The sequence below is a fragment of the Oncorhynchus nerka genome, linkage group LG24 (genome assembly GCF_034236695.1).
Source record: "Oncorhynchus nerka isolate Pitt River linkage group LG24, Oner_Uvic_2.0, whole genome shotgun sequence".
NCBI lineage: Eukaryota > Metazoa > Chordata > Actinopteri > Salmoniformes > Salmonidae > Oncorhynchus > Oncorhynchus nerka.
Genome location: NC_088419.1, coordinates 40,989,032 through 41,015,089, shown reverse-complemented (window position 1 = coordinate 41,015,089; position 26,058 = coordinate 40,989,032). Strand labels below are relative to the sequence as shown.

Sequence of the window (26,058 nt, the reverse complement as noted above, 5' to 3'; positions counted from 1 at the left end):
CCTTGGATGTTGTTTCTTATCTGCGAGGGATACTGTAACAATGCCTTTTACAATGTAGTTTGTTAGTTAGTTGCCTCAATAAAACAATGATTTCCAACAGACAAAAAAAGCTATTGAACACTCTTTGATCGAAACAAATGCATTTAGGCTAATTGGCTGTTCCGTGTCCCTGAAAGTGTTTTTCTGCTTTCTTTAAACAGAAGGGACATCATGAAAATACAGCAAACATTAACCACAGAGTATTCCTTTCATGAACACCAGGGCTGAACTCACACACACACACACACACACACACACACACACACACCACACTCGCACACAAAAACACAACTATGTTTAACTATATTTGTGAAGACAATTGATTCCCATTCAAAATCCTACTTTCCCTAACCCTAACCTTAACCATAAACACCAACTCCTAACCTTAACCTTAAACTTAACCCCTAACCCTAATTCTAACCCCAAACCTAAGCCTAAAATGTCCTCACTTCTCAGAATTTGTGTTGGTTTACTATTCTTGTGAAGACTTTCTGGTACTCACAAGTATAGTAAAATGTGTACATGCACACACACACACACACACACACACACACACACACACACACACACACACACACACACACAGCTACTCCTTCCATTACATATGGACTCCCTCAATAATTCTGTGGTCGTGTCCTGCTGCAGTGTAATGTTTGGCATCATGCGAGCGCCATGAATTATGGAAGGCCCTGGGGTCCTGAGGGAGTACCAATACGGATGCCTGACTATAATAAAGGTGTGCTTTCTCAAAAACGCCGGAGAACAAACCACTCGCTCAGCTCCGAACAAATACTCAAACATCTGAAAACACTCGTTGGTGTGTGTGCACGGATCAGTGCACGGATCACAAGGTAGTGTGTGTATTGTTGACAGAGCGGGAGGTCCTCTACGTCTGAGACAGTGTATGTGACTGCGTCTGTGCATGGCGTACGTGTGGTGTGTGTAAGGCTGTGTCCCTCCCCCCTCCCTGTCTGTGTTTGGTAAGGTTACGCGTTCTTCTTGGTAAACAACAGACAAAGAGCAACTCATCTCATGGCTGATCTCGGTCGGATTGCTAACACGATTACACAATCGCACAGCTATCGCCGCTAACTCAATGAACAAAGAAAGAAGAATCACGTTGAGGATATTTGGCTGTATTCGCTTTAATAAACAGAGGCTGGCTTTGCAGAATGAATCGTCTGTTGCTTTCCAGCTGATTCAATCACACAACAGTTATTCTGCTTGTTCTAGATAGTTCAAAGGATAACGCAAGAAGGGGAATCCTCAACTAAACAATGTTACATAGGAAAGTTATCTAACATTCTGTCTGAGACGGATTAAATGGTTCAAAGAATGTCACGTTTTGAAATGACTTGATAAGATTCTGTTGGTCTTTAATACATACAGTTGAAGTCGGAAGTTTACATACACTTAGGTCGGAGTCATTAAAACTCGTTTTTCAACCACTCCACACATTTCTTGTTAGCAAACTATAGTTTTGGCAAGTCGGTTAGGACTTAATTTTTTCAACAATTGTTTACAGACAGATTATTTCACTTATAATTCACTGTATCACAATTCCAGTTTGTCAGATGTTTACATACACTAAGTTGACTGTGCCTTTAAACAGCTTGGAAAATTCCAGAAAATGTCATGGCTTTAGAAGCTTCTAATAGGCTAATTGACATCATTTGAATCAATTGGAGGTGTACCTGTGGATGTATTTGAAGGCCTACCTTCAAACTCAGTGCCTCTTTGCTTGACATCTTGGGAATATCAAAATAAATCAGCCAAGACCTCAGAAAATAAATTGTAGACCTCCAGTAGTCTGGTTCATCCTTGGGAGCAATTTTCAAACTCCTGAAGGTACCATGTTCATCTGTACAAACAATAGTACGCAAGTATAAACACCATGGAACCACGCAGCGTCATAAGGAGACGCGTTCTGTCTCCTAGAGATGAACGTACTTTGGTATGAAAAGTGCAAATCAATCCCAGAACAACAGCAAAGGACATTTTACATTTACATTTAAGTCATTTAGCAGACGCTCTTATCCAGAGCGACTTACAAATTGGTGCTTTCACCTTATGACATCCAGTGGAACAGCCACTTTACAATAGTGCATCTAGGTCTTTTAAGGGGGGGAGAAGGATTACTTTATCCTATCCTAGGTATTCCTTAAAGAGGTGGGGTTTCAGGTGTCTCCGGAAGGTGGTGATTGACTCCGCTGTCCTGGCGTCGTGAGGGAGTTTGTTCCACCATTGGGGGCCAGAGCAGCGAACAGTTTTGACTGGGCTGAGCGGGAACTGTACTTCCTCAGTGGTAGGGAGGCGAGCAGGCCAGAGGTGGATGAACGCAGTGCCCTTGTTTGGGTGTAGGGCCTGATCAGAGCCTGGAGGTAGTGAGGTGCCGTTCCCCTCACAGCTCCGTAGGCAAGCACCATGGTCTTGTAGCGGATGCGAGCTTCAACTGGAAGCCAGTGGAGAGAGCGGAGGAGCGGGGTGACGTGAGAGAACTTGGGAAGGTTGAACACCAGACGGGCTGCGGCGTTCTGGATGAGTTGTAGGGGTTTAATGGCACAGGCAGGGAGCCCAGCCAACAGCGAGTTGCAGTAATCCAGACGGGAGATGACAAGTGCCTGGATTAGGACCTGCGCCGCTTCCTGTGTGAGGCAGGGTCGTATTCTGCGGATGTTGTAGAGCATGAACCTACAGGAACGGGCCACCGCCTTGATGTTATTTGAGAACGACAGGGTGTTGTCCAGGATCACGCCAAGGTTCTTAGCGCTCTGGGACGAGGACACAATGGAGTTGTCAACCGTGATGGCGAGATCATGGAACGGGCAGTCCTTCCCGGGAGGAAGAGCAGCTCCGTCTTGCCGAGGTTCAGCTTGAGGTGATGATCCGTCATCCACACTGATATGTCTGCCAGACATGCAGAGATGCGATTCGCCACCTGGTCGTCAGAAGGGGAAAGGAGAAGATTAATTGTGTGTCGTCTGCATAGCAATGATAGGAGAGACCATGTGAGGTTATGACAGAGCCAAGTGACTTGGTGTATAGCGAGAATAGGAGAGGGCCTAGAACAGAGCCCTGGGGGACACCAGTGGTGAGAGCACGTGGTGAGGAGACGGATTCTCGCCACGCCACCTGGTAGGAGCGACCTGTCAGGTAGGACGCAATCCAAGCGTGGGCCGCGCCGGAGATGCCCAACTCGGAGAGGGTGGAGAGGAGGATCTGATGGTTCACAGTATCGAAGGCAGCCGATAGGTCTAGAAGGATGAGAGCAGAGGAGAGAGAGTTAGCTTTAGCAGTGCGGAGCGCCTCCGTGATACAGAGAAGAGCAGTCTCAGTTGAATGACTAGTCTTGAAACCTGACTGATTTGGATCAAGAAGGTCATTCTGAGAGAGATAGCGGGAGAGCTGGCCAAGGACGGCACGTTCAAGAGTTTTGGAGAGAAAAGAAAGAAGGGATACTGGTCTGTAGTTGTTGACATCGGAGGGATCGAGTGTAGGTTTTTTCAGAAGGGGTGCAACTCTCGCTCTCTTGAAGACGGGAGGGACGTAGCCAGCGGTCAGGGATGAGTTGATGAGCGAGGTGAGGTAAGGGAGAAGGTCACCGGAGATGGTCTGGAGAAGAGAGGAGGGGATAGGGTCAAGCGGGCAGGTTGTTGGGCGGCCGGCCGTCACAAGACGCGAGATGTCATCTGGAGAGAGAGGGGAGAAAGAGGTCAGAGCACAGGGTAGGGCAGTGTGAGCAGAACCAGCGGTGTCGTTTGACTTAGCAAACGAGGATCGGATGTCGTCGACCTTCTTTTCAAAATGGTTGACGAAGTCATCTGCAGAGAGGGAGGAGGGGGGGGGGAGGGGGAGGAGGATTCAAGAGGGAGGAGAAGGTGGCAAAGAGCTTCCTAGGGTTAGAGGCAGATGCTTGGAATTTAGAGTGGTAGAAAGTGGCTTTAGCAGCAGAGACAGAGGAGGAAAATGTAGAGAGGAGGGAGTGAAAGGATGCCAGGTCTGCAGGGAGGCGAGTTTTCCTCCATTTCCGCTCGGCTGCCCGGAGCCCTGTTCTGTGAGCTCGCAATGAGTCGTCGAGCCACGGAGCGGGAGGGGAGGACCGAGCCGGCCTGGAGGATAGGGGACATAGAGAGTCAAAGGATGCAGAAAGGGAGGAGAGGAGGGTTGAGGAGGCAGAATCAGGAGATAGGTTGGAGAAGGTTTGAGCAGAGGGAAGAGATGATAGGATGGAAGAGGAGAGAGTAGCGGGGGAGAGAGAGCGAAGGTTGGGACGGCGCGATACCATCCGAGTAGGGGCAGTGTGGGAAGTGTTGGATGAGAGCGAGAGGGAAAAGGATACAAGGTAGTGGTCGGAGACTTGGAGGGGAGTTGCAATGAGGTTAGTGGAGGAACAGCATCTAGTAAAGATGAGGTCGAGCGTATTGCCTGCCTTGTGAGTAGGGGGAAGGTGAGAGGGTGAGGTCAAAAGAGGAGAGGAGTGGAAAGAAGGAGGCAGAGAGGAATGAGTCAAAGGTAGACGTGGGGAGGTTAAAGTCGCCCAGAACTGTGAGAGGTGAGCCGTCCTCAGGAAAGGAGCTTATCAAGGCATCAAGCTCATTGATGAACTCTCCGAGGGAACCTGGAGGGCGATAAATGATAAGGATGTTAAGCTTGAAAGGGCTGGTAACTGTGACAGCATGGAATTCAAAGGAGGCGATAGACAGATGGGTAAGGGGAGAAAGAGAGAATGACCACTTGGGAGAGATGAGGATCCCGGTGCCACCACCCCGCTGACCAGAAGCTCTCGGGGTGTGCGAGAGCACGTGGGCGGACGAAGAGAGAGCAGTAGGAGTAGCGGTGTTGTCTGTGGTGATCCATGTTTCCGTCAGAGCCAAGAAGTCGAGGACTGGAGGGAGACATAGGCTGAGATGAACTCTGCCTTGTTGGCCGCAGATCGGCAGTTCCAGAGGCTACCGGAGACCTGGAACTCCACGTGGGTCGTGCGCTGGGACCACCAGATTAGGTGGCTGCGGCCATGCGGTGTGGAGCGTTTGTATGGTCTGTGCAGAGAGGAGAGAACAGGGATAGACAGACACATAGTTGACAGGCTAGAGAAGAGGCTACGCTAATGCAGAGGAGATTGGAATGACAAGTGGACTACACGTCTCGAATGTTCAGAAAGTTAAGCTTACGTAGCAAGAATCTAATTGACTAAAATGATTAAAATGATAGAGTACTGCTGGGGTAGGCTAGCTGCGTTGTTGACACTACCCTAATCAAGTCGTACCGTTGAGTGTGAAGTTTCTACAATGCTGCTTATCGGGAGCTAGCTGGCTAGCTAGCAGTGTTGGTTACGTTACGTTGCGTAGGAGAACGACAATAGCTGGCTAGCTAACCTAGAAAATCGCTCTAGACTACACAATTATCTTTGAAACAAAGACGGCTATGTAGCTAGCTATGTAGCTAGCTTACGATCAAACAAATCACACCGTTGGGACTGTAATGAAATGAAGTGAAAAAGTGATACTACCTGTGGAGCGACGCGGAATGCGACCGGAATGCGAAAGTTCTATTCAGTAGACGTTGGCTGGCTATTGGCTAGCTAGGAGTGTCTCCTACGTTAAGGACGACAAAATAGCTGGCTAGCTAACCTCGGTGAATTAAGATAATCACTCTAAGACTACACACTCTAAACTACACAATTATCTTGGATACGAAGACAGCAAAGACAACTATGTAGCTATCTAATACTACACTAATCAAGTCGTTCGGTTGAGTGTGATAGTTACTACAGTGCTACGGTAGCCGGTGAACGTATGCTAGCTGCTAGGCAGATAGGAGGGCGACGAAATACGATAATAACGCAATTATCACTCTAAGACTCCACACTCTAAGTTACACAATTATATTGGATACGAAGACAGCAAAGACAACTATGTAGCTAGCTATGTAGCTAGCTAACACTACACTAATCAAGTCGTTCAGTTGAGTGTGATAGTTACTACAGTGCTACGGTAGCCGGTGAACGTATGCTAGCTGGCTAGCTGCTAGGCAGATAGGAGGGCGACGAAATACGATAATAACGCAAAAAAAAGGACCTTGTGAAGATGCTGGAGGAAACAGGTACAAAAGTATCTATATATCCACAGTAAAACGAGTCCTATATCGACATAACCTGAAAGGCCGCTCAGCAAGGAAGAAGCCACTGCTCCAAAACCGCCATGAAAAAGCCAGACTACGGTTTGCAACTGCACATGGGGACAAAGAGTGTACTTTTTGGAGAAATGTACTCTGGTCTGATGAAACAAAACTAGAACTGTTTGGCCATAATGACCATCGTTATGTTTGGAGTAAAATGGGGGAGGCTTGCAAGCCAAAGAACACCATCCCAACCGTGAAGCATGGGGGTGGCAGCATCATGTTGTGGTGCTTTGCTGCAGGAGGGACTGGTGCACTTCACAAACTAGATGGCATCATGAGGATGGAGAAGTATGTGGATATATTGAAGCAACATCTCAAGACATCAGTCAGGAAGTGAAAGCTTGGTCACAAATGGGTCTTCCAAATGGACAATGACCCCAAGCATACTTCCAAAGCTGTGGCAAAATGGCTTAAGGACAACAAAGTCAAGGTATTGGAGTGGCCATCACAAAGCCCTGACCTCAATCCCATAGAACATTTGTGGGCAGAACTGAAAAAGCATGTGCAAGCATGGAGGCCTACCAACCCGACTCAGAAATGTTTGACCCAAGTTCAACAATTTAAAGGCAATGCTACCAAATACTAATTGAGTGTATGTAAACTTCTGACCCACTGGGAATGTGATGAAGGAAATGATGAAAGCTGAAATAAATCATTCTCTCTACTATTATTCTGACATTTCGCATTCTTATAATAAAGTGGTGATCCTAACTGACCTAAGACAGGGAATTTTACTAGGATTAAATGTCAGGAATTGTGAAAAACTGAGTTTAAATGTATTTGGCTAAGGTGCATGTAAACTTCTGAATTCAACTGTATCCCTCTCCTTCTCTCTCTGCCTCTCCCTCTCGCTCTCCCTCTTCCCCCTCTCTCTGCCTCCCTCTCTGCCTCTCGCTCTCCCTCTTCCCCCTCTCTCTAGGACCCTAAGATTCTGTCTTCGTTCGAGGCAGCGGGGAAGAAAGAGGAGGAGCTGGAGGGATGTGTCATCTGTGTCTGTAGTGGGACCGATCTCGTCAACCTCTCCTTCATGTACATGGTGGCTGACAGGCCAGACACAGCTAGGGTAAATACACAACGTTAACATCATGTTATGACAGCATTGTTACAACGTTCATACGACATCCATACCGCATTACACGCCGCGACTGATCCATTAAAACTGGCACAGGGCTCATACAACACTATTACAACATGAATATAACGTTACTCAACTCTAACAGAGCCAGTCAACCCCTACTGTTGCACATGTTGGTAGTGAATCCAGACAATGCTAGGGTAATGCCGTCACGCAGCCAGGGTGTCTCTCTGTCCCTCTCGCTCTCGCCCTCTTTCCCCGCTAGCCCTTGCAGGGGTCATCATGCTAAACATTGCACTCTGGTGGTGACATGGAAAGCTGTGGCTAGTGTTAGAAGAAATGTGTTAGAAGAAATGGGAAGATTGGAGTTCTCAGTCAGCTGGGAGCAGAAGACACCGTCTGATTACTGAAGAAGTGAACCGATGTATCAGTGAACAGATGACGCTGAATTGTTTGATGTGGTTGTTTTCGTTGGATTCCTGATAAGGCATATATAAGAGACGGAGCGAGAGATAGCGGGGGGGGGGGGGGGGGGGTTGGTTAACGTGGGGTTTATGCCAAATGAATGATAATAAACTACCTAGAGTTGCCATCACCAGCTGAACGTGAAGGTCACACACACACACCCACACACTAGCACACGCTCATTCATGCTACCTTGTTCTCTTGCTCTCTCATATACAGACACCAAACACACACACACACACACACTAACACACCATCTCACACGCTCAGCAGGTTAGTTGCAGCAGACCTGAAGAGCTGACACAGTCGTTCACATCAGCACAGCCTGTGAACAATACACACATGCGCACACGCGTAGCCCAGAGACAAACGGCACGCTGCCTCACGTATTAAGGCTAATGTCTGTTGAAAGAGATGGGAGCCGGACAAGATGTGTTATAGAGAGGAAGAGAGAGAGAGAGAGAGGCGAGGGAGATCTGAAATCAACGGTGTTTACACACACACACACACACAGGCAGGATGGCTGTGTGCATACATCTGCATCTGCTGTTTGGTCGTGGCTGCTTTGAAATTAAACAGAGAGAGGAAATTAGACAAACACTGTGAGTGAGGAGAGAACACACACACACACAGACACAGTGAAACCGGATACGCTGTGAGTAAGTAAACGTCCGGACGCGCGTGTGTGTGTATTGTGTAAGTTCACTACATGGCCTAAAGTATGTGGACACTTGCTCGTCAAACGTTTCCTTCCAAAATCAGGGATATTGATATGGAGTCGGTCCCTCCTTTGCTGCTATTACAGCCGCCACCCTTGTGGGAAGTCGATCCACTAGATGTTGGCACATTGCTGTGGGGACTTGCTTCCATTCAGCCACAAGAGCATTATTGAAGTTTGGCGATAAGGCCTGGCTCGCTCTGTGCAGGCCAGTCAAGTTCTTCCAAAACCGATCTCTAGAAACCATTTCTGTATGGACCTCGCTTTGTGCACGGGGCCATTGTCATGTTGAAGCAGGAAAAGGCCTTCCCAAACTGTTGACCCAAAATTGAAAGCACAGAATTGTCTATGATGTCATTGTATGTTGTAGCTTTAAGATTTCCCTTCACTGGAACTAAGAAGCCTAGCCCGAACCATGAAAAACAGCACCAGACCATAATTCCTCCTCCACCAAACTTTACAGTTGGCACTATGCATTGGGGCAAGTAGCGTTCTCCTGGCAATCCTGATTCGTCTGTCTGACTGCCAGATGGTAAAGTGTGATTCATCACTCCAGAGAACGCATTTCCACTGCTCCAGTGTCCAATGGCGGCGAGCTTAACATCGTTCCAGTCGACGCTCGGCATTGCGCATGGTGATCTTAGGCTTGTGTGCGGCTGCTCAGCCATGGAAACCCATTTCATGAAGCTCCCGACGAACAGCTCTTGTGCTGACGTGTGCTTCCAAAGGCAGTTTGGAACTCAATAGTGAGTGTTACGATATTTACGCAATATGCGCTTCAGCACTCGGCGTTCCCGTTCTGTGAGCTTGTGTGTCCTACCACTTTGCGGCTGAGCCGTTGTTGCTCCTAGATGTTTCCACCTCACAATAATGCCACTTAAAGTTGACCGAGGCAGCCCTAGCAGGACAGAAATCTGATGAGCAGACTTGTTGGAAAGGTAGCATCCTATGACTGTGCCATGTTGAAAGTCACTGAGCTCTTCAGTAAGGCCATTCTGCTGCCATTGTTTAGCTATGGAGATTGCATGGCTGTGTGCTCTATTTTATACACCTGTGAGCAACGGGTGTGGATGAAATAGCTGAATCCCCTAATTTGAAGGAGTGTCCACATACTTATGGATATATAGTGTATGTATGTGTGAACGCTTGTGTTTGTTTGTTTCTTTCTTTCTCTGTTTGTTTGCAGAAGTGGACGGAGGGTTTGAGGTCAGTGATCCACAATTTCAGAGCCAATAACGTCTGTCCTATGACCTGCCTCAAGAAACAGTGAGTAGACACCCATTCAAAAGCCTATTTTCCTTAACCCCTAAACCTAACTCGAACCCTTAACCCCTAACCCTAACTCCTAAACCTAACCGTAATAGTAACCCTAAACCTAACCCCTAAGCCTAAAATTGCCTTTTTCCTTGTAGGGACCGGCTAAATGCCCCCCACTTGTCTGAATTTTCCTTGTTTTACTAGAGAAAACCCCCCCAAAGACACACACACACACACACACACCTCAATATGTGTCGTCTCTCCTCTTCTTTTTTTTTTTAGTTGGATGAGGATGTGCTTTCTGACCAATGTGAACGGCCAGATCCCAGTGAGAACGTAAGAGACACTTCGGTTGGTAATGACATTTATCAGTCATTTGAGTTCATCCAATGGGCGTTGTGACGACGGCTGACCTCGCTCTGTTTCAGCATCACACGGACATTTGCGTCTGGGAAAACAGAGAAAGGAATCTTTCAGGCTCTGAAGGAACTGGGGCTGCCTAGCGGGAAGGTAAATTGGATGCTTTTGCACGGTTCCCCCTTTTTTTTTTGCTGTGATTCTGTCGTCGGATCTCCCTTCCGTCTTCACAATGATGGCGTGAGAACACTGCTGTGTACCCCGTGTGCCACTCTGTTCCTCCCCTGGTGTAAACACGTGTAAACCGCTCTCTCCCTCAGAACGATGAGATAGAACACGCAGCGTTCCCCTTCGACATCTTCTATGCCCTGACTCAGAAGATCTGCCCTCGTACTGACATCGAGGAGCTCTTCAAGAAAATGTGAGTGGTCACCAACTTCACTCCCCCAGAACCTCCTCTGCTCGCTGTACACTCCCCTCTCCATGATCTAACCTCGCTCTACTCTAGGAAGCTAGCGGCACCATAAATGCTAGTCACATCTGAGTGTACAGTAAGGGTAGGAGTAACAAGGTCTTACACTGGTTGAGAAGACATCTTGTCAACGTCAAAACTGATTGTAAATATGTGTTTTCAACCAGTTTTGCTCACTGGTCAGGCGTTTACAGCACACCATCTATATAGCATTTTATTGCTATGTGTTTTTTCCAGCATGGTCCCAACAGTGATACTTGTAGTGAAGAGGTATTTAGTAACAGTTTGGGTTGATAACTGTAGTGTGTATAGTATATACTGTTTATGTGAATGACAGGAGAGAGAGAGAGTGTTGTTCTACGGTGCATTCAGAAAGTATTCAGACTCCTTTTTTAAAATGTTGTTACCTTACAGCCTTATTCTGAAATGGATGAAATAGAAAAATGTCCTCATCAATATACACACAACAACCCACAATGACAAAGCTTATTTACATAAGTATTCAGAACCTTTGCTATGAGACTCGAAATTGAGCTTTTTTTTAGTTCAGTTGATTGGACATGGTCTATATAAGTCCCCACAGTTGACAGTGCATGTCAGAGCAGTGACCAAGAACCCGATGGTCACTCTGACAGAGCTCCAGAGTTCCACTGTGGAGATGAGAGAACCTTCCAGAAGGACAACCATCTCTGCAGCACTCCACCAATCAGGCCTTTATGGTAGAGTGGCCAGACGGAAGCCACTCCTCAGTAAAAGGCACTTGACAGCCCACTTGGAGTTTGCCGAAAGGCACTTAAAGGACTCTCAGACCATGAGAAACAAGATTCTCTGGTCTGATGAAACCAAGATTGAAGTCTTTGGCCTGTATGCCAAGCGTTACGTCTGGAGGAAACCTGGCACCATCCCTATGGTGAAGCATGGTGGTGGCAGCATCATTCTGTGGGGATGTTTTTCAGCAGCAGGGACTGGGAGACTAGTCAGGATCGAGGGAAAGATGAATAGAGCAAAGTACAGAGAGATCCTTGATGAAAACCTGCTCCAGAGCACTCAGGAGCTCTGAGTGGGGCGAAGGTTCACCTTCCAACAGGACAATGACCCTAAGCACACAGCCAAGACAACGCAGGAGTGGCTTCGGGACAAATCTCTGAATGTCCTTGGAGTTATCCAGCCAGAACCCAATCGAACATCTCTGGAGAGACCTGAAAATAACTGTGCAGTGACACTCCCCATCCAACCTGACAGAGCTTGAGAGGATCTGCAGACAAGAATGGGAGAAAGTCCCCAAATACAGGTGTGTCAAGCTTCATACCCAAGAAGACTCGAGGCTGTAATCGCTGCCAAAAGTGCTCCAACAAAGTACTGCGTAAAGGGTCTGAATGTGATAGTACATTTTGTTTTATACATTTGCAAACGATGTTAAATGTTTTATTTGCTTTGTCTTTATGTGGCATTTTGTGCAGATTAATGAGGATTCTTTTTTTTGCCCCTCCATTTTAGAACAGGGCTGTAAACGTAACAAAATGTGGGAAAAGTCAAGTGCTCTGAATGCTTCCCGAATGCACTGTCTGTTGGTGCTTTGTTTGAGAGATCAAATTTCTTAGACGGCCTACAGCTGCTCTACTAATAACCCCCGGACAAGCTAATCTGCTTAATCAGGGACACATTAACACGTTTCTTTTAAATCAACTCAACGGTTATTAAATGATTGACCAGTGGTGATGTTAACATGTTTCTAGAATGTTCTTATGAAAGTGTAACATGACAGTGCTCTATTTTGACCCTTTCTAGTTACTGACTGACTGAGAGGGTTTTAAGAATCCTAACATTTTGTCTTTCTAATGAATTCCTTTGCAGCAATGGGGACAAAAGTGATTTTTTAAACGTAGACCAGTTAGTCAGCTTTCTGAATGAAGTAAGCTCTTTATCATTCATTAACTTCACTGTGTGACTGCTTGACCCCCTCCCCTCTCACCTGGCACAGGGTAGAAGTTGCCCTTAGGCACAGATCTAGGATCAGTTCGCATTTGGGGGGGATAACAATGCAAGACTGACCTTAAATCATTGTCTAGGGATAATTTCATCCTGACCCTCTAAGCTGCACGCCCCCCCCCCGCATACTTGTGACTGATTGTGTAACCCTGGGGAGGGAGGGGCTCCCTGTTCGGCCATCTTTGCCTGTTCCTTGCTGCCTGTTTGTCTTTCTCTGCTTTGGCTGAAAAACATACCTGCTTCCACTTCTACCTTCTGTACGTGTGCCTGCTTCTCTTTCTCTGTGTGCAACACCGAGTAGATTCCGAGTAGTACAAAGGCTCTGGAAAAATGTGTTCCCTTCTGCTTTAGTGGCCAGTGGTGTTGTCATATGTCTCGTCTTGTAAGACTACACCCGTTAGCTCCCTACTTCTGACGAGCACACACACACACACCTCTTCTCCCCACCTCATTGCAGTCGCTCTGTACCAGTAACTGGCTTTTTGGTTTTCATTGTCACTTGTCAACACCCACAAATAAAAGGTGTGTTTGTACCGGATAGTACTATATCCATTGTCACTGTGTCAGTGTAAGGTGTCAACCCGCATTTTGTTTGTAAGCGTCAGCTGTGTGTGTGTATGTGTGTGTGTGTGTTTTAATTGCTGTCTCTTGCCATAATGGTCCCGATCCTAACCTGAGAAATTGAACAGAGGTGGTTCGTTAAAGCAACCCGCGCATGATATGTAGTTTAACCCTTGCGTAAGACCTGAAAACTGGCGCTAGCTTCACGAGCTAATTAGATCGGCGGGATAAAATAGTTTTATGGCACGCAGAAGACACCCGGGTTCAACTCAGTTGGTCACATGACTTGTGCACGTCAAGTTTCTCGACAGTAGCTTAAAACCATAAACGCGTTTCTGCAAAGTTTTGCCGAAGTCAGGCATTAGTATTCATGGGTAGATCTGCGCAGAAGCTCAAGTTCCATGCACATTTCTCAAGTTAGGAATGGGTCCGAAAGTTCTTAGTGTGCAGTGACGTGTGTGTGTGTGCGCTTGTGAGTGAGACGGTCTTCTGTGTCATTGCGTTATCCAGAACCAGCGCGACCCGCGACTCAATGAGATCCTGTTCCCCTTCTACGACCCTAAACGAGCCATGCAGATCATCGAGAAGTATGAGAGAGACCCCGACCTCAAGAAGAAAGGTGAGAGAGTGGGATGGCAGGAGAGTGAGAGAGAGGGAAGAGCACTGCTGCCCTCTTCTGGTGAATAACAAAAGAGCACACCGGCCTCATACTAATGTACCCACATGTTGGTTGTGTGAGAGTTGAGGAAAAAAGTTGAAGAGTGTATGTTAAACAGACACTCTTAGACACTCGCTTACTCCCGCCTCCCCTCCCCCTCTGCTCCTCCCCCTCCTCTCCCCTCCCCCTCTGCTCCTCTCCCCCAGGCCGTATGTCCAGTGATGGCTTCTGCAGGTACCTGATGTCAGATGAGAATGCCCCGGTGTTCCTGGACTGTCTGGAGCTGTACCAGGACATGGAGCAGCCTCTGGCCCACTACTTCATTGCCTCGTCCCACAACACCTACCTGAACGGGAGGCAGTTCGGAGGGAAGTCCTCCGTGGAGATGTACAGACAGGTGCTGCTCTCCGGCTGCAGGTAGGGGTCGAGAAGGTGTGTGTGTGTGTGTGTGTGTGTGTGTGTGTGTGTATGTTTTATATAATGTGTGTAAATTGTTTTTGTATTTGTGTCAGGTGTGTAGAGCTGGACTGCTGGGATGGGAAAGGAGAAGACCAGGAGCCTATCATCACTCATGGCAAGGCCATGTGTACTGACATCCTCTTCAAGGTACATACACAGACTCATGCATGCACGGAACACGCACACTCACATTCACACACACACTCACTCCAAGAATGGAGACGATTAGTCAGAATGTTGTATTCATTACGTATGGCAAGTCTGCCCTCTTGTGTTGATAGATTGATACGGCATCTGATTGCAACCTGCAGCTCCATTCGAAAGTTACACTGTAGTTATTGATCAGACACTCGCATCCAGAGAGACTTATAAGGAGAATGATCAGTAATGGATCAATGGGCGATTTTCAACATCAATCCCCATGTTGTTGTTTCCCCCGTCATAAAGGACGTGATCTCAGCCATCAGGGAAACTGCCTTTGTGACGTCTGAGTATCCCGTGATCCTGTCATTTGAAAACCACTGCAGGTAGGATTTCGTAGTGATCCAGAATATTTTTTTGACAACTTTGCACATGGCAATGTTATCATTCATTCCTGTGCATCTGATCGAAATGACATGTAACTATTATTGCATTTGATTTAATGGCAACAACAACAACAAACAATCCTGTGTGTTTCAGTAAACCCCAGCAGTATAAGATGGCTCGTTATTGTGAGGAGATCTTTGGAGAATACCTACTGAGGCATCCCCTTGAGGGATTCCCTGTGAGTCCACCTTCTAGCACACTATATATCTATACCTGTCTGTTTCTTATCTACAGTGTCCATATCTGTATCTGTACCATGTCTGACAGTTGAGGATGACATGGTAAACAATGTAGATGTCATATTTCCATGCTACAGAAAATGAACCATTTACTGCAAATGTCTTGAGTCATTTTTATTTTATTTTTAAACAACAACTAAATAAATGTAATGTTTGCTGTTGTTGCCAGGTTGAGGCGGGTCGTCCCTTGCCTTCTCCCAACGATCTCAAACGCAAAATCCTCATCAAAAACAAACGCTTGAAACCCGAGGTGGAACAGAGTACGTTGACAGCGACAGTCTCGTCTTTCACGTGACTGTTAACTTCATGCAAAGATTAATTTTATATCCCTTAGTTTCACGCAGATGTCGCTACTGCTGGACCTGCCTGTTCTGAGTCATTCTGCATGTTGTTTTTGGATTGACTTACACTATGCTGAGTTGTGTTGTTGCGTGTGTGTGTGTGTGTTCTGCAGAGCAGTTAGAGTCTTTTAAGAAGCACATGGAGGCAGGAGAGACCAACACACCAGCCATCTTACTAGGAGCAGAGACAGAGGAAGATGTGGAGAACGGTGAGTGTGTGTGTGTGTGTGTGTGTGTGTGTGTGTGTGTGTGTGTGTGTGTGTGCAGATATTTACATGTGTGTATGCCTGTTCTTCTCCTTTATGTGCTGGTGTGTGGTCACTTTGGATGCTGAGATATTCAGGCAATTATGAGTCGGTTTACTGGAGTAGGTGTGTGTCTTTGACCTGTGTTGTTCCTATACTATCTAGAACCTGAAGGGTTCTTCGGCTGTCCCCATAGGAGAGAACCTTTTGAAGAACCCTTTTTGGTTCCAGGTAGAATCCTTTTGGTTCCAGGTAGAAACCTCTCGGGTTCTATGTAGAGCCCTTTCCACGGAGGGTTTTTACATGGAACCCAAAGGGGTTCTACCTGGAACCAAAAGGATTTTTCCTGTGGAGACAGCTGAAGAACCATTTTGGAACCCTTCTTTTCTAAGAGTGTAGACATAAGCTGCCGCTTAGGAAGTCAACGGGGGTCTCAGCTTGCCGTTGGTTAGGATAGCAGAAATACACAGCGTGCAATTTTGAAATGTGTTTCTCTTGTTATGTCAGTCACTGACAGTCACTCAATTAGCCCACGTCAGCTAACATTTTATAGATTGTAAGCTATTTTTTTTCAGTCTTGCCAGCTATCTAAACCTTCTAGTAATCATGGTTGAATTACTGACCAGGCACGAACCCAGTGGCCCTGACCTCCAGGGTGCCCCCATTCAGATATTATACGAACGTGACATGAGTCGTGGCAGAATGTGGAGAATTGCAGGACATTCACTTTTAAAGCTTCACAAACAGGGGGGCCTGTTTTGAACGGCGTGTGTTGGAGGGTAACAGTGTGTTTCTGTAGCTCTAGGTGACGTGAAGGATGTGATTCCTGACTTGAAGACGTGTACATCAGAGGAACCTAGTGAAGAGAACAGCCTCAGCACCAGTGTCAGTGTCAGCGACAGTGTCAGCGTGAGTGTGAACAAAGACGGAGAGGAGAGGGAGAGGGACAACAGCATCAAAAAGGTAGACATTTTGTGAAAATAATTTTTGTTTTTTTTAGCTAAGACTTTGTAACCTATGACCCCCAAAACAAGAGTCTCTGTGTTCAGTTGTGTGTTCAGGTGATGACTGAGATACATTATGTACACGTCGTGTAGATATACTGGAGTATATTTTGGTCTGTAGTACAGTGCCTACGTAACGTAATCACAGGCCTTGACTTTTCCACTTTCCGTTGTGTTACAAAGTGGATTTAATTGTAATTGTCAACAATCTACACAAAATACTCTGTAATGTCAAAGTGGAAGAATTGTTTATTTAATTAATGGCTAATAAAGCACTAATATATTGATTAGATAAGTATTCAAACCCCTGAGTCAATAAATGTTAGAATCACCTTTTGGCAGTGATTACAGAGTCGTTCTGGGTAAATATCTGAAGAACCTTGCAAATCTGTGTTGTACAACATTTGCCCATTATTCTTTTTTACATTCTTCAAGCTCATTGCTGGACAGCCATGTTCATGTCTTGCTATAGATTTTCAAGCAGATTTAAGTCAAATCTGTAACCAAGCCACTCGGGAACATTCAATGTCATCCTTCGTAAGTAGCTCCAGTTTATATGCTACGGTTCAAACGTTTGGGGTCAAAAAAAACAACTTTTTTTGTCCATTAAAATAACATCAAGTTGATCAGAAATACAGTGTAGACATTGTTAATGTTGTAAAATGACTGTTGTAGCTGGAAACTATTTTTTTATGGAATATCTACATAGGTGTACAGAGGCTCATTATCAGCAACCATCACTCCTGTGTTCCAATGGCACCTTGTGTTAGCTAATCCAAGTTTATCATTTTAAAAGGCTAATTGATCATTAGAAAACCCTTTTGCAATGATGTTAGCACAGCTGAAAACTGTTGTTCTGATTAAAGAAGCAACAAAACTGTCCTTCTACTAGTTGAGTATCTGCAGCATCGGCATTTGTGGGTTCGTTTACAGGCTCAAAATGGCCAGAAACAAAACTTTCTTTCTGAAACTCGTCAGTCTATTCTTGTTCTGAGAAATGAAGGCTATTCCATGCGAGAAATTGTCATGAAACGGAAGATCTCGCACAACGCGGTATACTACTCCCTTCACAGAACAGCGCAAACGGGCTCTAACGAGAATAGAAAGAGGAGTGGGAAGCGCCGGTGCCCAACTGAGCAAGAGGACAAGTACATTAGAGTGTCTAGTTTGAGAAACAGACGCCTCACAAGTCCTCAACTGGCAGCTTCATTAAATAGTACCCACAAAACACCCGTCTCGACGTCAGCAGTGAAGAGGCGACTCCGTGATGCTGGCCTTCTAGGCAGAGTTGCAACGAAAAAGCCATATCTCAGAAGGGCTAATAAAAATAAATTATAAAGATGGGCTAAAGATCACAGACACTGTACAAAGGAACATTTGTGAGATGCATAAAAAATGAAAAGATGCTTTTCAGATGCTGAAAAGATCTGTCAAGCATGGTGGAGGCAATGTGATGGTCTGGGGGTGCTTTGGTGGTGGTAAAGTGTGAGATTTGTACAGGGTAAAATGGATCTTGAAGAAGGAAGGCTATCACTCAATTTGGCAATGCCATGCCATCCCATACTCTGTGGACGGTGCTTAATTGGAGACAATTTCCTCCTACAACAGGACAATGATCCAAAGCACAGCTCCAAACTATGCAAGAACTATTTAGGGAAGAAGCAGTCAGCTGGTATGATGTCTATAATGGAGTAACAAAACTAAGGAGATGATTGTGGACTTCAGGAAACAGCAGAGGGAACACCCCCCTATCCACATCGATGGAACAGTAGTGTAGAGGGTAGCAAGTTTTAAGTTCCTCGGCATACACATCACAGACAAACTGAATTGGTCCACCCACACAGACAGCATCGTGAAGAAGGCGCAGCAGCGCCTCTTCAACCTCGGGAGGCTGAAGAAATTCGGCTTGTCACCAAAAGCACTCACAAACTTCTACAGATGCACAATCGAGAGCATCCTGGCGGGCTGTATCACCGCCTGGTACGGCAACTGCTCCGCCCACAACCGTAAGGCTCTCCAGAGGGTAGTGAGGTCTGCACAACGCATCACCGGGGGCAAACTACCTGCCCTCCAGGACACCTACACCACCCGATGTTACAGGAAGGCCATAAAGATCATCAAGGACAACAACCACCCGAGAGCCACTGCCTGTTCACCCCGCTATCATCCAGAAGGCGAGGTCAGTACAGGTGCATCAAAGCTGGGACCGAGAGACTGAAAAACAGCTTCTATCTCAAGGCCATCAGACTGTTAAACAGCCACCACTAACATTGAGTGGCTGCTGCCAACACACTGACTCAACTCCAGCCACTTTAATGATGGGAATGATGTAAAATATATCACTAGCCACTTTAAACAAAGCTACCTAATATAATGTTTACATACCCTACATTATTAATCTCATATATATACTGTACTCTATATCATCTACTGCATCTTTATGTAATACATGTATCACTAGCCACTTTAACTATGCCACTTTGTTTACATACTCATCTCATATGTATATACTGTACTCGATACCATCTACTGCATCTTGCCTATGCCGCTCTGTACCATCACTCATTCATATATCTTTATGTACATATTCTTTATCCCCTTACACTTGTGTGTATAAGACAGTAGTTTTGGAATTGTTAGTTAGATTACTTGTTGGTTATTACTGCATTGTCGGAACTAGAAGCACAAGCATTTCGCTACACTCGCATTAACATCTGCTAACCATGTGTATGTGACAAATAAAATTGTATATGATTTGAGTGGCCAGCACAGTCACCGGATCTCAACCCTATTGAGCTGTTGCAGGAGTATGGTATGGAAGAAGTGACCATCAAGCCAAATCAATTTGTGGGAGGTGCTTCAGGAAGCATGGGGGTGAAATCTCTTCAGATTACCTCAACAAATTGACAACTAGAATGCCAAAGGTCTGCAAGGCTGTAATTGCTACAAATGGAGGATTATGTGACAAAAGCAAAGTTTGAAGGACTTATTACTTATTACTTATTATTATTATTATTACTTATTATTACTTACTTATTTTCCACCATAATTTGCAAATAAATTCATAAAAAATCCTACAATGTGATTTTCTGTATGTTCTTTTCTTATTTTGTCTATCATAGTTGAAGTGTACCTATGATGAAAATTACAGGCCTCTCTCATCTTTTTAAGTGGGAGAACTTGCACAATTGGTGGCTGACTAAATACTTTTTTGCCCCACTGTATATATATTTTCGTATCCACTTTGACGTTATGGGGTATTAACTGTAGATTGTTGACACAAAATCTAAATGGAATAAATGTTATATTCAGGCTGTAACACAACAAAACCTGGAAAAGTCAAGGGATGTGAATACTTTCTGAAGGCCCTGTATCTTTAAGCAATAAGGTCCGAAGGGGTGTGGTATATGGTATAATATGCCACGGCTGTTCTTACGCACGACGCGAGGTGGAGTGCCTGGATGACAGCCCTTCACCGTGGTATGTTGGCCATATACCACCAACCCCAAGGTGCCTTATTGCTATGATAAACTGGTTACTAGCATAAATAGAACAGTAAACGAGTATGTATGTGTCACCCATGGCGCAGCGTATTTCACCACGGTTTATAATTGACTATTGTTGTGTGTTCAGGTGGTGGAGGAGGATCCAACAGAGATGTCTGAGGCCACAGAAGCAACAGACGCCACAGACATCTCCGAGGCGTCTGAGGATAACAACAACAAGAAGGTGTGCGAGTCGGTTCAGCTGCCCCCCTTCTCTCTTTACTAACCTCTCCCTTACCGTCGAGCGTGTTGCCTTCTCTCTTTACTAACCTCTCCCTTACCGTCGAGCGTGTTGCCTTCTCTCTTTACTAACCTCTCCCTTACCGTCGAGCGTGTTGCCTTCTCTCTTTACTAACCTCTCCCTTACCGTCGAGCGTGTTGCCTTCTCTCTTTACTAACCTCTCCCTTACCGTCGAGCGTGTCGTCTTCTCTCTTTAATAACCTCTCCCCTCTCCTTCTCTCTTTACTAACCTCTCCCTTACCGTCGAGCGTGTTGCCTTCTCTCTTTACTAACCTCTCCCTTACCGTCGAGCGTGTCGCCTTCTCTCTTTACTAACCTCTCCCTTACCGTCGAGCGTGTTGCCTTCTCTCTTTACTAACCTCTCCCTTACCGTCGAGCGTGTCGCCTTCTCTCTTTACTAACCTCTCCCTTACCGTCGAGCGTGTTCTCTCTTTACTAACCTCTCCCTTACCGTCGCCTTCTCTCTTTACTAACCTCTCCCTTACCGTCGAGCGTGTTGCCTTCTCTCTTTTACTAACCTCTCCCTTACCGTCGAGCGTGTCGCCTTCTCTCTTTACTAACCTCTCCCTTACCGTCCCTTACCGTGTTGCCTTCTCTCTTTACTAACCTCTCCCTTACCGTCGAGCGTGTCGCCTTCTCTCTTTACTAACCTCTCCCTTACCGTCGAGCGTGTTGCCTTCTCTCTTTACTAACCTCTCCCTTACCGTCGAGCGTGTCGCCTTCTCTCTTTACTAACCTCTCCCTTACCGTCGAGCGTGTTGCCTTCTCTCTTTACTAACCTCTCCCTTACCGTCGAGCGTGTTGCCTTCTCTCTTTACTAACCTCTCCCTTACCGTCGAGCGTGTTGCCTTCTCTCTTTACTAACCTCTCCCCGTCGAGCGTGTTGCCTTCTCTCTTTACTAACCTCTCCCTTACCGTCGAGCGTGTCGCCTTCTCTCTCTACTAACCTCTCCCTTACCGTCGAGCGTGTTGCCTTCTCTCTCTACTAACCTCTCCCTTACCGTCGAGCGTGTTGCCTTCTCTCTTTACTAACCTCTCCCTTACCGTCGAGCGTGTCGCCTTCTCTCTAACCTGTAGCTCTTGTAAAGCTCTTTCTCTGGACAGGGAATGCATGTATTGATAACGAGAGTGTAACTGGCGTTGTGCTTTATAATGACTTCATTTTATATTCAGACTCGAGGCTTCCCTGTGTACATAGTGGGGACTGGGAGACAACAGAGATGTGTGTTAGCGTGTAAAACGGCTGTGTGTTTTCTGCTCCTGTGTAGACTGGCGAGACGACGGATGACGAGGAGGCTCTGATTGCCTCGTACACATACGTAGGAGCCACCACCAACATCCACCCCTACCTCTCTGCCATGGTCAACTACGCACAGCCTGTCAAGTTCCAGAGCTTCGACGTCGCAGAAGGTAGTCTCCAATTCCGGTTATGCTGAATCAATTGGTTTTGTGTGTTTTGCCGTGGTCAACTTAAAGCCTTTTGTAGAACTTCCAGAGCTATGCGGGTTAGTTGGAGTATGGCACTTTTCAGATGCTCTCTCGCTCTCTCTCTTTCTCTCTTCCCATATCTCTCTTTTTCTCTCTCTCTTGCCCTCTCTCGCTCTCTCTCTTTTCCTTTCTCTCGCTCTCTCGCTCTTTCTTGCCCTCTCTCTCTTTCTCTCTCTTGCCCTCTCGCTCTTTCTCTCTCTTTTCCCTTCTCTCTCTTTCTCTCGCTCTCTCTTGCCCTCTCTCACTCTCGCTCTCTCTTGCCCTCTCTCACTCTTTCTCTCTCTTTTCCCTTCTCTCTTTTCTCTCTCTTGCCCTCTCTCGCTCTTTCTCTCTCTTTTCCTTTCTCTCTCTTGCCCTCTCTCGCTTTTCTCTCTCTTTTCCCTTCTCTCTCTTTCTCTCTCTTTCTCTCTCTTGCCCTCTCTCGCTCTTTCTCTCTCTTTTCCCTTCTCTCTCTTTCTCTCTTTCTCTCTCTTTCTCTCTCTTGCCCTCTCTCGCTCTTTCTCTCTCTTTTCCCTTCTCTCTCTTTCTCTCTTTCTCTCTCTTTCTCTCTCTTTTCCCTTCTCTCTCTTTCTCTCTCTCTCTTTCTCTCTCTTGCCCTCTCGCTCTTTCTCTCTCTTTTCCCTTCTCTCTTTCTCTCTTTCTCTCTCTTTCTCTCTCTTTTCCCTTCTCTCTCTTTCTCTCTTTCTCTCTCTTGCCCTCTCTCGCTCTTTCTCTCTCTTGCCCTCTCTCGCTCTTTCTCTCTCTTGCCCTCTCTCGCTCTTTCTCTCTCTTTTCCCTTCTCTCTATTTATCTCTCTCTCTCTCGTGCCCTCTCGTTCTCTCCCTCTCTCTCTCTCTGTCTCTCTCTCTCTGCTCTCTCTCTCTCTCTCTCTCTCTCTCTCTCTATTCACTCTCATTGTAACTACTTTCTCTTCTCCCTTTAGAGAGGAACATCCACCACAACATGTCATCATTTAATGAGTCAGTGGGTCTGGGTTATCTGAAGACCAACGCCATCGAGTTTGTCAAGTATCCTTTGGTCCAGTGTCAACACTCACACAGCATGTGAATACACACAGGCAACGCAGACACAACGAAGAAACATTCAAACATCAAAAATCAACAATCTCAAAAGTAAACAACCCCAAAAAATACGTTTCTCCAATATTTCCTGACCTTTAAAGTAGTCGTCCATAGTCCGTCATGCTACTATTTATCTTAATGAATGACTGGATTCAAATCAGCTGAACCAAACCAGTATCCAATAGTGGGTCCTCTGGACCAGATCTGAAAGGTCGTAGCAGTTTTAGGTCACCCAGATATGAGCCGTGACAGGGAGGGTCCTGTATTTATACCTTGTTTGTTTTAAAGTCTCCATCTGTGGAATAAAACTGCTCAAGTTCCTCTGGGAGAGAACGATGTGCCTTTTGGGATGGGGAACACACACACACACGCGCACACACACACACACATTCCAGTCGGAATGCAGGACCCAAGCTGTTACCTTCTAAAAATAGGCCTGTGGTCTGTTCGACTCGCCCCCCCCCCCACACACACACACACACACACACACACACACACAGACAGACCACTGTTTCAACTTCCAGACCTCAGGTGGTGTATGTACTGTGCAACCCTACAGAACACACACCATACATACACTCACACAACCCCCCCCGCAACTTCCACACGCACACACACAAGAACAAGCGCTCTCACACCATATCTGCGTTATGTCCCGAACATTGGCGTCCAGCTACAACAAGCGTCAGATGAGTCGGATCTACCCTAAAGGAGGCAGGGTGGACTCCAGTAATTACATGCCTCAGATCTTCTGGAACGCAGGCTGCCAGATGGTCTCCCTTAACTACCAGACCCCAGGTACTGTACTGGAGCATGTTAACCCCACCGCGCAGACAGGCCCATACTGTAAATACAAAAACGGACACACACCCCCTCACATAACCCTATGCCACTGTCAATCCGAGGGATGAGGGATGCAACAGACACACGCACACACATACACACGCACAAACACGCACACACATACACACGCACAAACACGCACACACACACATGCACACACACACGCGCACACACACACACACACACACACACACAAAAAACAAGCCCTAGTATTTGCTAGGTAGTATTTGCTTCCTGTTCATGGTGAGTCATTTTACCCCCTACAACACACATGCTCTCACAGACACTCTCTCTCTCTCTCTCTCTCTCTCTCTCTCTCTCTCTCTCTCTCTCTCTCTCTCTCTCTCTCTCTCTCTGTCGCTCTCTCTCTCTCTCTCTCTCTCTCTCTCTCTCTGTCGCTCTCTCCCTCTCTCGTGTCTCTCTCTGTCTTTGTCTCTCTCTCTCTCTCTCTCTCTCGCTCTCTCTCTCTGTCTCTCTCTCTCTCTCTCTCTCTCTCTCTCTGTCTTTCTCTCTCTCTCTTTCTCCCTCTCTCTGTCGCTCTCTCTCTCTCTCTCTCTCTCTCTCTCTCTCTCTCTCTCTCTGTCGCTCTCTCTCTTTCTCTCTCTGTCTTTCTCTCTCTCTCTCTCTCTCTGTCTCTCTCTCTCTCCTCTCTCTCTCGCTCTCTCTGTCTTTCTCTCTCTCTCTTTCTCCCTCTCTCTGTCGCTCTCTCTCTGTCTCTCTCTCTCTGTCGCTCTCTCTCTCTCTCTCTCTCTCTCTCTCTCTCTCTCTCTCTCTCTCTGTCGCTCTCCCTCTCTCGTGTCGCTCTCTCTGTCTTCCTCTCTCTTTCTCCCTCTCTGTCGCTCTCTCTCTTTCTCCCTCCCTCTCTCTCTCTCTCTCTCTCTCTCTCTTTCTTTCTCTCTCTCTCTTTCTGTCTCTCTCTTTCTCTCTCTGTCTTTCTGTCTCTCTCTTAGTCTCTCTTTCTCTCTCTCTCTGTTGAAAATCCCGGAGGGAGAGAGAAGATAGGAGGGTTTTCCACCTCATTGCCATCTCTTCTCCCTCGGCTGTCTCCCCCGCTCTCTCTCTCTCTCTCTCTCTCTCTCTCTCTCTCTCTCTCTCTCTCTCTCTCTCTCTTAGTCTTTCTCTCTCTCCCTCTCTCACTGACACAAACACACATTCAAGCATCTGTAGTTAGCAGATGCTGCCCCATGTCTGAGGGCAATGGGGTTGGAACATATGGCCCCCTGTGAGTGGGCATGTGTAGGGCTGGAGGAGGGTGAGTGCCGGAGGGGAGAGAGAGTGGGGGGAGAAGAGATGGCAGTGAGGTGGAAAACCCTCCTCTCTTCTCTCTCCCTCTGGGATTTTCAACAGCAACGTAGTGGTTGAAGAAGTCAACATGTCACAAATGAATTGAATCGACCTGAAAAATGTTGCCTGTGTTGCAGTAATGTGTGTCTGCTTCAAGAAGAGTATGTGTGTCCGCACATGACTGTGTGCGTCTGTGATTTCCAATCTTAATAGCACCTAAACAGACCCTCTCTCTCTCTCTCCTGTCTTAGATTTGGCCATGCAGTTGAACCAGGGAAAGTATGAGTACAATGGATCCTGTGGGTAGGTGTTACTGCCATTCCTCGCTCCTTCCCTCCCTCCCTCCCTCCTTTCTCTTTCTCCCCTCTCCATCCCTCCTCGTCCGTCCGTCCCTTTTTCTCTCCTCTCTGAAAGCTCATCAATTAAAGGGTGTCGCATCTCATTAGTGGCCGCCGGCAGCGATCGTAGCCACCGTCCTCCTCAGAGCCAATCAGATGGCAGGAGCTGGCGCTCCTCTCGCTCTGCCACTATCTCACTGATGGGGCTCCCCGCTTTCCTCCTCTTATCCTTTCTGTCTCTCTCTCCGTTCTCTCCGTCTTTCTCTCCTCTCTCTCTGCCTCTGTCCTGGGGCTAGGCTTTCACCCCTCGTCAGATATTTCATATGGGAGGAGATCAGTAACGACAGAAACACCCCTATCTCTTAATGCGCTTTTAATTCCACTCTCACCCTTAACTAATGTCACTCACACACCCCTATCTCTTAATGCTTCTTCAAATGCGACTCTCCCCCTTAACGATTGTCAGATTCATACCTCACACTATACATGTAATATTGACCCTTCTCGCTCTCTCTGTCTCTGTCTCTCTCTCTCTCTCTCTCTCTCTCTCTCTCTCTCTCTCTCAAGCACACACACTCACAGTCTCTCCTAATGCGTCTCCCGTCCTAACC

General features: G+C 46.6%; 1 protein-coding gene across 3 annotated transcripts in view; it reads left to right on the top strand.

Annotated features, from left to right (window-relative positions):
* The window catches only part of LOC115107502 (1-phosphatidylinositol 4,5-bisphosphate phosphodiesterase beta-4), a 177,574-nt gene that overhangs the window by 131,569 nt on the left and 19,947 nt on the right, over positions 1 to 26,058 (top strand). For all 3 annotated transcript variants that reach the window (XM_065008902.1, XM_065008898.1, XM_065008901.1), the window contains 19 exons: positions 7,139 to 7,282; positions 9,664 to 9,743; positions 10,017 to 10,070; positions 10,163 to 10,244; positions 10,412 to 10,512; positions 12,418 to 12,475; positions 13,624 to 13,732; positions 13,978 to 14,188; positions 14,284 to 14,377; positions 14,678 to 14,757; positions 14,912 to 14,996; positions 15,227 to 15,317; positions 15,512 to 15,607; positions 16,443 to 16,606; positions 20,281 to 20,376; positions 21,702 to 21,843; positions 22,844 to 22,928; positions 23,656 to 23,780; positions 25,361 to 25,412. In XM_065008902.1, coding sequence (XP_064864974.1) covers positions 7,139 to 7,282; positions 9,664 to 9,743; positions 10,017 to 10,070; positions 10,163 to 10,244; positions 10,412 to 10,512; positions 12,418 to 12,475; positions 13,624 to 13,732; positions 13,978 to 14,188; positions 14,284 to 14,377; positions 14,678 to 14,757; positions 14,912 to 14,996; positions 15,227 to 15,317; positions 15,512 to 15,607; positions 16,443 to 16,606; positions 20,281 to 20,376; positions 21,702 to 21,843; positions 22,844 to 22,928; positions 23,656 to 23,780; positions 25,361 to 25,412 — 1,949 coding nt within the window. The remainder of the gene's footprint in view (positions 1 to 7,138; positions 7,283 to 9,663; positions 9,744 to 10,016; positions 10,071 to 10,162; positions 10,245 to 10,411; positions 10,513 to 12,417; positions 12,476 to 13,623; positions 13,733 to 13,977; positions 14,189 to 14,283; positions 14,378 to 14,677; positions 14,758 to 14,911; positions 14,997 to 15,226; positions 15,318 to 15,511; positions 15,608 to 16,442; positions 16,607 to 20,280; positions 20,377 to 21,701; positions 21,844 to 22,843; positions 22,929 to 23,655; positions 23,781 to 25,360; positions 25,413 to 26,058) is intronic.